The sequence below is a fragment of the Cryptosporidium ubiquitum genome, assembly GCF_001865345.1.
Source record: "Cryptosporidium ubiquitum isolate 39726 chromosome Unknown contig_11, whole genome shotgun sequence".
Classification (NCBI taxonomy): domain Eukaryota; phylum Apicomplexa; class Conoidasida; order Eucoccidiorida; family Cryptosporidiidae; genus Cryptosporidium; species Cryptosporidium ubiquitum.
In genome coordinates, this window is record NW_021639812.1 from 470,726 (window position 1) to 484,823 (window position 14,098).

Here is a 14,098-nt window from a genome sequence, read left to right on the forward strand (position 1 = left end):
CATAAATAAGAAAAGAAGGTAAATAAAAACTCAAAAATATTTCGGATTATTAGATTTTTACTGAAATCTTAAGGTTATTATACATTCGAATATATTGTTTTGTTGTATTAATTTATTGAATCAAATAAATGATACAATCATTAGCGCAGAAAACGTTGCAAATTATGTGGAATTGCGCTGCAAAAATTATAAAATAAAAAATGAGCAGCAAAAAGTTAATTCACTTACAAGCTTTTCAACACAAAGGATAAAATTACAAGTTTATTGTTAAAATTCTTAATTTTAATATGTACTAAAATATTCTTAACACAATAAAATTGAATTATTATACTTATCTTGGAAATTTAATCAGTTTTTTTATTTATAAGAGATGCTTGAAAATGATCTACCACATAATGAGTTAGTCTGGTGGAGGATGACAAAGAAACAAAGATATTTACCTGGGCGTACCGTAATATTGGAATTAGAAAACAAAACAGTAGGAATAGAAGAAGAACATGAAAAAATATTGAGAAAGTTAATTAAGCATGGCTCAGTTATTATTCATTCATTTGATGATATGAAATATGCTGTTTGCAATTCTAGCAATGTCAGATTATATCCGACATTTTCTGAACAGGAGCAAAAGTCACTTGAAAAAGAATGCATAAAATCAACGAAGGTAAATTATAGAGCTTTGTTACGGATCAAAAAAATAGTTGAACTCAGAAAATTAGATCAGGCACAATTTGAAAGCAACAAAACAAATATGTCTCCCTTAGAAATTCGCATGATTCAATTTTTTAAGGATAAAGATAGTATCATTAATATTTCTGAAAGTATACAATATCTCGAAAATAACACTGCAATTGAACTACTGGGATCAATTGTTAACAGGAAAACTTTAAAAACTATGATTGGCCAAAGTCCACAAGCTTATTTTTATTTAGATAAAAACTTATTAAATGAAAAAAATAGAAATATTCTTGAGAAAGAGCAAGATACTATAACGGAATCTATTGAATCTAAGCATTGGCAAAACGAATTAAATGAAATCATTGTCAATAGGAAAACTATTTGTGAATTGTTGAGCTGCATACCATTTGAATTACTATCAAGCAAATATAATGAAAAAAGAAACGTTGAATTAATTATCAATAAAATTTCTGCGAATGATTGTGAAGACCAAATGATCGAAAAATTTTGTAAACAAAATATTGATTCTATTTACCATGGGAAATTCATCATAGAATATATTAAATTATCGATATTATACCTGCGCATTCTATCAAAATCAATCGCACTAAGAGTTGTAAATGCCAATCAAAAGAAAAAAACGAGAAACAAATCTGCTTCGCAATATGTTATAGTTTTATCACTTGAGCTATTATTTTGCGATCCATATGAAGTCAAAATGCTTTCATTGACTAAATTAAAGTATGAAGAAAAAAACATCTCTAGGGTAAACAATTGGTTGGGGTTTCTACATATTGATGCGGATTCAAATAGTTCATCTAATGAGGTGTTAAGTAATAATTTGGAAAAAAGTAATGCCCATGATCTATCGTTATGTTTTAAAACAACAATCCCTGATAAAAATTCTAGAAAAAATGAATTCTATTATAAGGTTGATTTAAATCGTATCAGTAGTCAACTGGTAATTTCTGAGGAATTACAGAATGCCTATAACTTCTATAGCAAGGAATTTAATCTTGAAGACCTAGAACACCGTACGAAGTTGTTCCACGTTATTAAAACTTCATGTCCCATGATGATTAAACTATTGAGGGAATGGATTATGAGTGTTAATGGGGGTGACTTTGACCATTTAGGTAGCATTGATCAACTGAAAAAAATCAAAGAAAATTTATTGAATGTTGATAAATAGTTTTTTAATTTAGCAAATTCAACCTTATCTCCGCTTTTATTTGTTTTGCTTATTAACTAAGAAATTAATGAATATTTACTATATTCACGATCTTTTGGTAATATTTTAATTAGAATAATTAATTCAATTAATGTTAATAATAAAATCCCAACCAAAATATAAAATCCTGAACCTAATGAATGATATGTTACTTGAATTGAAACATTACTGCTATCTGTTTTCAAAATTTTTCCCCAAGAAATGTGCATCAACATCCAATAAAATAACCCAGATTTAATAAACAAAATTGAAACTCCTATTAAAATAATAGAGAATATATGTGCATATCTTTTGTTATTAATGTATTCTTGTATTAATAGAACAAGCGTCGAAAATGATAAAAATGCCAAATATGTCGCGATTAAGCAAGTAAGTATTAAACTCGCGTTCTTGATATCCATGATAATATTTTTGATTGATTTTGAAGAAAAAGAACTTATATTGTTAAACGATTTGCTTGATTCAAAATTTTCAAATTCGATAATTTCGGTGCAGCTTTCGAAATCGATGATCGATGTGTTGATGCAAACTCCTTCTGAATAAATCCGATTTAAACTAACACTATACTTAACATTAGATCCATTTGAAAACCCCCATCTGTAATAACCAATATTTGCAAAAAACATCGTAAAAAGCGTCGTTGCAATTAGTAATGTATTTATAGTCAAAATTACAAGTTTATGCAAATTTTTTCTTTTTTTGTACATGTTTTAGAATCAACATATTAAACTATTGTGATATTTTGTACACTATATACTTCAATTTGAAAAGTTCGGATTTTTAATTCATGGATCTACAAACGCGGGAGATAAGCAAGTAATCTAAAATTAAATCGATATTTTTAAATAGTAAATTATCTAATTCCTTTCTAATTAAAGATATTTAAAATTTTAAGGAGTGAATAACATATTTTACAATATTCGTAATCTATTAATTTGATACATATAATTCCGCAGAAAGCACAAAATGATTTCTTTTTTTCCCCACAAATTGCATGTTGTTCATTATTGTTTTCCTTCAGCTTCATAAATATATGAGTAATATTACATATTTTTTCATTTTGGGAAACGATAAACTTGCAAACTTCGTCTTCAATTGGAGATCTGTTGATTGAAATCTCTGGGCCTATCGAACAATTTAAAATTTTAGAAATATTGAGTTTCCAATAAAGTATAACTTCTTTTGAAGTAAAGTTTCTTAAGGGGCGAATTAAAAAAAACACAGATTTTTCAGTGGGCCACCTAAAGTCAAGGTGACCATAAATCGATTTAATGTGAATACCAGAGGCCAATGTCATATATTGGAGAGATTCAGACCCCATTGAATCTGATGTTGATGCTAATACAAGGCATTTTTGCTTTGAATTGTCTATTTTATCTAAGTAAAATTTAATATCTCTCAAGAGAACCAGCTGGATAAAAAGCTTAATGTAATCAGTGCCCCTAGTTATATGTAACTTAATTTCATCGATAATCTTTTGTCTTAATTCTTTATCAGCTTTAGTTTCACCACTTGTGAAGCTTGAACAAAAAGGGATAATATGTAATTTTGGTGTAGTTTTGTATTCGTTCGCACCAACTTTATGGCTGTAAATCGATTTAATGAATGAATTCACACTTTCATAATATTCCGAAGAATCCTTATTTATTAATGGAGACGTATCGACATTAATAAAAGATTTAATACAATAGTCAGGCCTTTTTCCTGTGTTGGGTATAACTGATAACAAGTTCAATAAAGTTTGTGAAGATAATCCAAATCCAAGCGCAACGTAAAACTCCAATTTTTGAGGCTTTTTAAGTTGGTAATCACTATTTAATTTTTTCAATTTTTCAATTGGGCCTGTCCTAATTTCCTTTCTAACGTTACCTTCAATATATGAATTAAAGCAATCAATACAAGATAAAAATCTGGTTTTGACCTTAGCTCTTTTTGACTTGCATTTATAGCAAAATACAGTTTCCATTTATTAATATTCCATACGTTTGCAATATAAATCAATGTAATTCGATAATAAAAACCGAATCTAAATAATTTACGCGGCATTGTAATTATTAACTTAGAATAGTTACTACAATTACTACATTCTTTTTCATCAAAATTTTAATTACTATACTCACGGTTTCTAATCAAGTTAAGCTATTAGAATAATATTTAAATGAATTAAATCATTATCTCGATCTATTACTATAAAAAATCAGCTTGCATTTAAACGAAGATTACATTCAGTTTATAGTAAATGTATATTTTACTAGGATACGAGTAATGAGCTAAGAATAACCATTAAACATGAATATTGATTTCAAATAATAGTTAATTACTGGTTGGATACAATAATATTTAATTTTTGTGTATTAAAGCGATAATTTCATATTCAAATTAAAAAATTAACTAAAAAAAAATGTTTTTTATTTTGAAAATCGATTAGTTTTTGAATTGTTAGTTGCGCTGAAAACCCAGTTATAATAAAAGTAGGATGTGTAATATAGTATAGGGAATGTGCAGATTAGGGAAGATAGTGCGTGAAAAATGAACACAAGCTGAAGTTTATCAAATACCAATTTTTGTAAGAAAAATTCCAGGAAAAAAATGATTGTTGTTCCAAAAATAAATAAAGAATTGTGGAAGCTGTATTCACGTAAATTAATATTAAAAAACAATAATTGTGATATGTAGTAGGCAGTTACAATTATGTATTTAATAACATTTTCAGGGTAAGTTTCGAGTAAAACCATGATAGATAAATTAGACCAGTTGCTTAAGTAAATATAGTAAACTAGAAATTGTTGGTCATTTCTAGAGAATAAAATTGTATAAATTCCTAAAGGTAGAACTGCGTATATTATCTGTTTTTCGTGAATGTGAAATCCAAATTGAAATGTTATTAAAAGTGAAATTGAAGAAGTTAATAAAATGGCTTTCATTGGTTTTTTTACATTGCTCAGATTATACCATAGACGAACCATTACTGGAATAATAGACAATATACAAATTGCAATGCAGAAAAAAGGTTTTATAGGTGGGATACATTTCATCGATTTAATATAATGACCTTCTGGATCAAGATTATATATTTTACAAGGGATCAAATTAAATTTTGCAAGTAACTTATCAGCAATTGCATATAAAGTATATAGGTTTGATGCAGGAAGGAAATGAATAAAACTTCTTGAAACAGGAAACAACCTTGAAAAAAATTGTTTTATTTGCCCATTGATTATAATTGGAGCGATTGCAAAAGCTGATACTGATAAAACTGCAGATAAAACTTTAAGAGAAGACTTAATAAAAGTTTTTGGTTTTCCTTCTGATCTTTTAACGCAAGTGTTTAACAAAAAAATAAACCATAAAGGTGCAAGCACAATAAAAAAGTGTTTTGTAAATACTAAGAAAGTGAATACTAAAGCTGATAATATTGGGTAATTATTCGTTAAATAAATTGATAATAGCAAAATCCCCATGAGTAATCCATTGTATTGAAAATGTATATGATCAACCATTACCAAAGATGCATTGAAAATTGTACAGAAAAGCGATAAATATAATGAGCTAGTTTCGGATTTTGATTTAGTTTTGCATATTAGAATAATCGGTGGAACCAGTGAAATCAATTCTGTAATTATTACACTCAACCTTTGAAAAATTAAAGTTTTTTTTGTAAAGTATGGTTCTTTAGAGAGCTAAATCATTAAGTTTAAATTATGTACCTTTAATTAATTAATTATGAACTTACTACTAAGATTTTGGGATCAAACTTATTTGCTAAAAAGCCAAGAGCACACTCAAAGTATGCAAAAAAAATTGGGTAATCTAAGGTCCAAATGGATGTTTCCTGAAAATTATTATTCGATTACTAAAGAGTAAAGAAATGCACTTACTTCATAATACCATTCCTTTATTGGCTTGTTAAAAGTGATTGCCATCCAATTTCTATGTACTTCAAAGTCTGGGCTGTGGCTAGTTTGAATTCACAAGTAAAATAAAGAATATTTTAGAATTAGACGACTTACTACAAAGGAATTAACATAAGTTTAAATAGAACTGAAACTATCAATATCAACATTAATCGCTTCAACACCATTATTAACTATTATCATTTACGGATTAGTGAGACTTATTTTTAATGATTAAGAAAAAATATACAGCCTATATTATCGTTATCCACAAAAATAACACTGGAAATATTTTTTAAATTGTGATGGATATTTTTGTTTAAATTCCTCCAACGAGTTCTAATATAAAGTTCAATATACAGATTAAAATTATGATCTCACTGTTTTTAAGCCTAAAATTAAAAATTAAACAAAAATAGATATTTAGTATATCTTGGCCTAAATTACATTTTTATTTAAAAAAGGGGCCATTACGCACAAGAGGGAAATTTTGATAATTAATTTTTATGCTTTAAATTAATATTCACGTAATAAAATAAATAATTATTTCGTATATGGGTAATCTTTCTTTTCTTCCTTTAGAAAATGAGGAAGATTTAAATAATTTATTTTTAGAATTTAATTGGCTTGAAGAAAGGGGAGAGCTAATCAAAGAAAGTAGAATATCATTTGATTTCAAAGTAATCGATGAAAAACGCAAATATTACAATATTTATAGATTTTTTGGAGGGTTAAACAAATATTTAAAGAACGAACGCAATAAGGAAATTGATAATATAGCAGAAAGCTTAGAACCTGTTTTGATTTCAGAACATGACAGTTTTTTCAATGAAATTATATCACAAAATAGCTTGAAATACTTCCCTAGCTTAAACGGAATCTTTTTAGAAGGAATCGAAGAGTCTATTGTCAACAAAATAGTGTCAGTAATCAAAATGCAAAATAATATCAAAAAAGACGTTTACCCAAATATAATTTTTTATGAGCAGATTAGTACATCTAGAAATTATTTTTATACCAAAAGAGTAATGTGGGAATCAACAATTAAAAATAAATTGTATGAACTTTCCAAAATTAATTTACTCAATGCTATTTTGAAGCACTGGCTTGAGTTTCAATCCTTAATAACTGTTACGCAGTTACATTCTTTAGGCCTATTCCATGGTGACATTAAAACAGAAAATATGTTGGTTAATCAATTATATACTGTGAAAATAACTGATATTGCACCTTGGAAACCAATTTTTATTGATAGTTCAGACTTGAGATTTTGGACTGTTTTTTTTGAAAATCAAAATTGCAATGCTAGAAGTAATGTTTTGAGATGTAATTTGTCACCTGAAAGATTTTTGTCCGAAAATGATATAAAAAATTTAGTATCTTTTGAATCTGAATACGAATTAAAAAATAAATTATTGAGCATGGATATCTTTTCGTTAGGGTGCGTATTAAATGAAATAGAAAATGATGAAATAACATTTACAATAAATGACATATTGAAAATGTTGAAACACGAGAACTATTACTCAAAATTAAACGATAAAGTTAATATAGATTGGATTAAAGAAACTTTTCTAAATTATAATTGGAAAAAAAGACCAGAAGCATTTGTAACTTTATTAAAATTATTAAATATGAATAGAATATATGAAATAAATTCATTGAATATATACTTATTTGATCATTCAAAAAAATCTAATTTTCACTTTTGTAGGTCATTTCCATTATTTTTTTATCCACTCTCAGTAATTATGCAGAACAGAATATTTAATGATATGCGAATTCAGATAGTTATTTTGAATATAATCTTACCTATATTTTTGGAACTACTTATTATAAAAGATATTAATTTAGTTAAAATTTCAAAGGATAATTTAGAGAATTGTGATGAAATTGAACAAATATTCTCAAATATTGAAATTGAATATACCGATGGTTGGAGTTTAAATAAATTAAAAAACACCTTTCAAAATAAGTTTGATTATGAACTAATGAAAGACTTAATTCTGAGTGTTTTGATCTCCGATATAGAGTACCAAATATTTGACGAAAGGGTTAATTTGGAAAACATTAGTTCTAATTACTCGAATATTAAGGGGTTTTTTTCAATTTTTCAACTCTTACTTAATTATTGGGATAATAAAAACGAAAAATTTACTTCAAGCCCAAATATCATCCATTATATCAATTATGTTACTTTTAACAATAATAATATTCAATTAAATAGTGATAACTCAATTATTGAAGAAAATAGAAAATCTTTCTTTAAACTATTGAAAAAAAACAGTTTATATATTGAAGATTATAATAGCTCATGTATTTTATATTTACATCTAATGAATATCAGTTTACGTGAACTAACTCTTTTTTATATCAGCGAATTTAATAACCATAATGATCTGAATATGGTTGAAATTTATAATAGCATTTACTTACTATCAATAAATACAATGAATTTATTGCTAGAGATTTTATCTGAAGAATTTAAGAAGGAAATCGCTGTAAAGGAAATACTCCCAACAATTATACAGTATTTAATATTTAACGAATATTCAAACAAAAATAATTCCAAACTTACTCAATTTAAATTTAATTTTAACGGCAATAATTTCTTCAATTATGAATTAAATGATTTGGTTCAATGCCACCAAGACTATCACAAAGAACCTATAGTCATTCTTGAAATATTTAATTTTATTAATTGTAACATTATGAAATATGTAAGAATTGAAAATGAAACGCTAGTCAATGATGAAATTAATGGAATAATAAATGATTTAATAATATTAAATATTGAGAAATGGATATACTTATATGTAATATTAAATAATATTTTGGTTGTCAATACCCTTCTGGAAATTGCCCATAAAGTACTAATACTCATCTTGAAAAATAAACAGAATAAGTTTAAATTAAATGTATGGATTACTGAAATCTTAACATCCAATAATTCTGCTTTAAAAAAATTGATTGTGAAAAAGAACACAGAAAATAAATCAATATTGCTAGAAATTTTAGAGTATTTTTTATTTATAAATAAAACAGAAATTTTCATTTCTGAAATTTTGCCTTACTTAATAGACCAATTAAATGATAAAGATATCGATGTTAAATGCAATTTTTGTGAATTAATCATTCACATTATGGAGAAAATGGAATTGATATTCATACTTCCCTATGGTAAATTCTGTATTGAAAAATGTTTAAATGATAAGGAATTTAAGGTGAAATTAATAGGTTTAAGATCAGTAAATAAGATTCTGAACAGGATCATTTCTGCTGAAAACAAAAAATTAGGTGTGAATGAATCTGAAATCATTATTCATGAAATGATTGAATCTATAGTAAATAATCTCAAAATTGCACTATTTAATAATTACTATCCATTTTATATAGAATTTGGAAATACATTAAAATATGTTTTTATATATTCAAGAAAATATAATAATTGGTTGGTTATTTTTTTATTAATAAATAAATTCTTTGGTCTCCAAAAAATAAATGTTAATTATTTGTTTAATATATTTAAACTGAGTGAAATTTCTGGAAGTGAGTTTTTGGCTTATTGTTTTAAAAATATGTTTATGGGGAACCAAATTGATTATATAAGTGAAGAAAAAGAGATACGAACAACTAACAATTTAAAAACAAATCAAATTCAACCACCCATTCACACAAAATTAATATTATATTCTTTACCATGCATATTGAATCAACTAAATTTATTTAATGACTTTGAAGAAATTATTTTCATTTCATCTTTGATCCAAAAGGAGGAAAAATTCAGTATTAGGAAACAAGCTATTTGCAACAAATTAAATTGTTTAACTAAAAAAAAAATTATTCATGATCATTTGTGCGAGCCTGATCTAAAAAAACTTTTACCATCCATAAAAGGGAAATATTTAGGATCAATTTATAACCATAGTAAACTTGCCTGCAAAAATGATAATAATACAATTATAGGGATTGGCTTTAATATATATCAGAAAATTCTACATATAAATGAAGACACTTATTCTTGTTCGATTAATAATTCAATTAATGCTGGAGTTTACTTGCATAAATTAAATGTATATGATCAACTCCATTATTGGAACTTAATCACTGATAAATCCAATGATTATATTTTTAAATTCAACAATAACAGCTATGCAACAAGCATTGCATCTTTGTCAAATGAGTTTAGCATTATTACAGGGAATAATATTGGAATTTTATCTAAAATTAATATTGATACAAGTATTGTAACAATAAATGAGCACTACTACGAGGATGAAAATTTGTTATTTAAACAAAGTTTAATTTATAAGTCCCCAGTGATATTATTAGTTGGAAGAATAGAGATTAATTCTAAAGAAATGATTATTTCCGCGTACAGCAACGGAGACATATGTATTATTGAATCAACAAATTTGATAACAAAAATTCGTTTTGCCATTCCTCCGTTCTTGGGGAATGTAATTGATTATTCAACTGATAATGATCCAAATGGCCACTTACTTTGTTTAGTTACTGACGAAAATGCAATTGTTATAGTTAATTTATTTTACTTGAAAGCTTCGAAAATTTGGAAAATTAGTCATCGTGAATTAAAAATCATAAATGTTAGTAATTCATATCTTAATCATTCTTCAAAATTTATGCTCGCTTTCAACAAGAATGGTATTTTTGCGCTTTTAGATCCGATAATTGGTAAAATTTATTCTAATAAAGATTTAATATTTCAAATAACCGAAGTAAAAGAAAGACTTATTCATATTTATAACCCACTTTTGCTTTCATCCAAAATAATGCATCCAGAAAGTTGTGAAAATAAACAAAAATGTAATTGTTTGTATTGTAAAGCTCAAAGGGTACGAATTTTTGGAAATTATCTGAATCAATATGTGATAATGAATAATTATAATGATAACTTAATTAAAAAAGAGCGTTTGATAAGTAGAAATGTAATTGGCCCACTAACTACCACTCATAGGAACTATATAGATAAAGATCGAGGCACACATAAATACTATATTTTTAACGATGATTTTGGTAATGTATATCAACAAAATTTTTCTGTTTCTAACATAAATTGTGATAATAATTCGCTGGACTGTATTATTGGTAAATACTCAACAGAAACTAGTTTAATCAGTATCAATGACAATAAAAATTATGGGCATAGAGATATAGTCACATCTCTCAGCATATACCCGTTTAATGATAATGAAATCGGTTTACTTACATCTTCTAGAGATGGCATTATTTCTTACTGGAATTGATTCTCAATATTTTGTTTTTGCCGCTCTTTGGATGTCTAAATAAAATAAGTTATATTAAGAGGGGTGTGGAACAATAATTTGATCATTATTGAAGATATTCTTATAAGGCCTGTCAGATTATAACAATTTTCAAATTTAACTAGGAACTTGATTAAAAGATAATATTATATTTGTTCCATTATATAAATGTATTGCTTTCGATAAAATAATGGTTATTGAACGTACCAATGCTAATAATGACAAAATTGAAATTGCGTTAGAAAATGTGAAGAGCCATGATTCGAACAAAAGAATCCAAGGAATTAAGTTATTTATTGACATGATAAAAACAGACTACATTATTTTATCAGTTGATATGATTCGAAGGCTACAGCTTGCTTTCGAATGCGAGCACAACATAGAAGTGCTATTGCAACTTTCAAAATCCTGTACGAATTTGGGTTTAATTTCACTATTTGAAGATAAGATTTGCCAGCTAAATATTAATGAGTTCGATTTCTTTAGCAAGGGGTGCATTATTAATACTTCAAATGAAATAATTTACAACGCTTACAAGAATTATTCTACTGAAGATCATACTTCTAAAAGTAAATCAGATCGAAATTTATTGCTTAAGATAGAAAAAATAATGTCCATAGTACCAATTTTACAAGACATTGCTGAGCTTGATGATGTTTATGTAAGGATGGAAACTTTGAAATCTCTTAAATCGCTCATTAATATTATAACATTTATTATTGAAGAATACTTAAATAGTATTCATGGATGTGCTAAATACAATGAATTAAAGTTAATGTTCAATAAATCTCTTGAAATATTTCAGAAATTAGCGAATTCAGATATACTCAGTCACAAAATTCTATCATGTCATATCATCCCTCTAATACTGGAACAAAAAAGGCTTTCTGAAATCTTTGATGAAAAAAATATTTTACTCACTAAATATTCCGATTTTTGCGTTCACCCTGCGCCTATGTTAAGAAAGCATGCGTCTAAAGTATTCAACTATATTTTAGAACAAATTGAAATCGAAGAAGGTATAATTGAAATTCTCGTATTTCCGATGATTCGGAATTTCTGTTGTGATGAGCAAGAAGGTGTGAGGTTAATTGCAATTAAAAATATAGAGGCATTTTTTTTGCAAATTACTGAATTGGCACAATCGAAAAGTGAATATATTAAAAATGTCTTTATTTTTTTTGAAAAGTTACAACCTTTTATATTTATACTTTATAATGATGTTAGCTGGAGAATTAGATCCAGCGTATCAAAGCCGATAATTAATATTTACTCAAAATTGTTTCATTTAGTTAATTTAAAAGAGGCTGAAAATGTCAATATTTATAGTATTAAAGATCCTTCAACGAATGTATTTAATAAAGCACAGAGAATTGAAAATTTAAACACTGAATATTATGAGAACGGATCTCAAAATTTACATGTTTCATTTGATGAGAATAACATGTGTTCACATCCTCAATCAAAAAATAATTCAGATTTAAGCAATAAAGATTATTTGGATAAACTAGCACTCATCTTAACTCAGTTATTAATGGATCAAGAACCCGAAACAAGAATTAGTACACTTTCAAATATATTAAGAACAGTCGAAGAACAAATACTTAAATCTAAGTCTATTGCGGCAGATAATAAACTAGAAATTTCATATATTCCAAAGCTACTTTTTTATGATGTAATTATTAAAGAAATAAACAACAAAAATTCACTGCTTACAGATCAAAATGTTTCAGTAAGAATAAACTTGTCAAGAATCATTAAGATGATAATATTAATTAAAGTAAACTTTGAAATCGACGAATATATGAATATAGAACTCGAAAATGCTTTTGATAATTTAGTTGCAAAGTTAATTCATGATGAAGATGGTCAAGTACGGCAAAGTGCTGTCTTGGCTCTCTGTTCTGGAGTCTCAGAATCCATTGACACTAATTTTTTGATCAATAAAATTATTTTACCCCATTCAGGTTCGATTATTAAAGATAACTTCTGGCGAGTCAGGTATTGTTCTGTAATCTTTCTTACTTTGTCTCTTTATAAATTGTTATCATCACACTTTGATGAAGAAGAGATTTGGAATGGTAAAATAAATAAAAATTTAGGTGAAGGCATTCAAGATTTTCTTAATTGCTATAAGGGAACGATAGATGTATTGATAGAACTCATAATTGTGAATATTCGAGATAAAACGAGTATAGTTAGGCAGCTTACTTCTATCTTTTCATTGCCATTATTGTCTTTTTGGTTTGGGTTTGAATGGACAAAAAACCAACTTTGGAACAAGAATATACTACCAATGATAACAAGTGAAAAATCGTACATGATTAGAATAACAGGCTTGCTTTCAGCCAATTCAATTATGTCAGGAATGAGTATTCGTTCATTTAAGGAATTGCTAGATGTTATTAAGCACATTATACAACTCATTTTCATTGTAGCCCCTACATTCGATTCGATAAACGAAGAACCTCAAAACTATCAAGATCCCTCAGAAGAAAATAACAATTATTTGTCCTTGACTCGAAACGAAGTTATTGATGAAAACACCGACTTCTTTGTAAATAATGGCTCACCTCGTAGGTCGAATTTTTGCCCACACAATAATCACCTGGCCGAATATCTTCCCCTAATTAATGCTTCTAATTTAATTTTATCGCTTAATCCATCAAAAACAAACGGTATTACTATAAAACCTAAGATTAGCTCGTTTGATTATGAATTACAGTTGGAGATTATTTCAGTTATCTTGCAGTATTCAGTCAACGATATCGTCCCTAATGTCCGGATCAAGGCATTTCAAACAATCGATTCAATTATGAATCGAAACAGACTGGGAAGTTTTCAAAAGTCAGTAATTGACCAGGTGAAGTATTCATATGAGAATGATCCAGATCATGATGTAAGGACTTATTGTAGGTATATCTTGAGAAACTCCGTTAAAGATGAAATCGAGCTCGGAAACATGAAGATTATATAAACTGCCACAGATCTTTTTTATTGATCTCAAACTATCC

General features: G+C 26.9%; 6 protein-coding genes across 6 annotated transcripts; 3 read left to right on the top strand and 3 right to left on the bottom strand.

The window, feature by feature from the left end:
* Positions 1-370: 370 nt before the first annotated feature.
* Positions 371-1,867, top strand: cubi_00201 (uncharacterized protein; the record flags this gene model as incomplete). The annotated part of the gene is made up of 1 exon (XM_029017215.1): positions 371-1,867. One exon carries the CDS (start codon positions 371-373, stop codon positions 1,865-1,867), a length of 1,497 nt encoding a protein of 498 aa, XP_028875794.1.
* Positions 1,868-1,923: 56 nt separating this feature from the next.
* Positions 1,924-2,532, bottom strand: cubi_00202 (uncharacterized protein; the record flags this gene model as incomplete). The annotated part of the gene is made up of 1 exon (XM_029017216.1): positions 1,924-2,532. The coding sequence occupies one exon, from the start codon at positions 2,530-2,532 to the stop codon at positions 1,924-1,926; it is 609 nt and encodes a 202-aa protein (XP_028875795.1).
* Positions 2,533-2,774: 242 nt separating this feature from the next.
* Positions 2,775-3,872, bottom strand: cubi_00203 (uncharacterized protein; the record flags this gene model as incomplete). Its single annotated transcript, XM_029017217.1, has 1 exon — positions 2,775-3,872. One exon carries the CDS (start codon positions 3,870-3,872, stop codon positions 2,775-2,777), a length of 1,098 nt encoding a protein of 365 aa, XP_028875796.1.
* Positions 3,873-4,314: 442 nt separating this feature from the next.
* On the bottom strand, positions 4,315-5,829 carry cubi_00204 (uncharacterized protein; the record flags this gene model as incomplete). Its single annotated transcript, XM_029017218.1, has 3 exons — positions 4,315-5,586; positions 5,640-5,738; positions 5,785-5,829. The coding sequence occupies 3 exons, from the start codon at positions 5,827-5,829 to the stop codon at positions 4,315-4,317; spliced, it is 1,416 nt and encodes a 471-aa protein (XP_028875797.1).
* A 524-nt stretch (positions 5,830-6,353) lies between these two features.
* Positions 6,354-11,066, top strand: cubi_00205 (protein kinase; the record flags this gene model as incomplete). Its single annotated transcript, XM_029017219.1, has 1 exon — positions 6,354-11,066. The coding sequence occupies one exon, from the start codon at positions 6,354-6,356 to the stop codon at positions 11,064-11,066; it is 4,713 nt and encodes a 1,570-aa protein (XP_028875798.1).
* Positions 11,067-11,274: 208 nt separating this feature from the next.
* cubi_00206 (protein phosphatase regulator like HEAT repeat-containing protein) lies at positions 11,275-14,061 on the top strand (the record flags this gene model as incomplete). Its single annotated transcript, XM_029017220.1, has 1 exon — positions 11,275-14,061. One exon carries the CDS (start codon positions 11,275-11,277, stop codon positions 14,059-14,061), a length of 2,787 nt encoding a protein of 928 aa, XP_028875799.1.
* Positions 14,062-14,098: the final 37 nt, after the last annotated feature.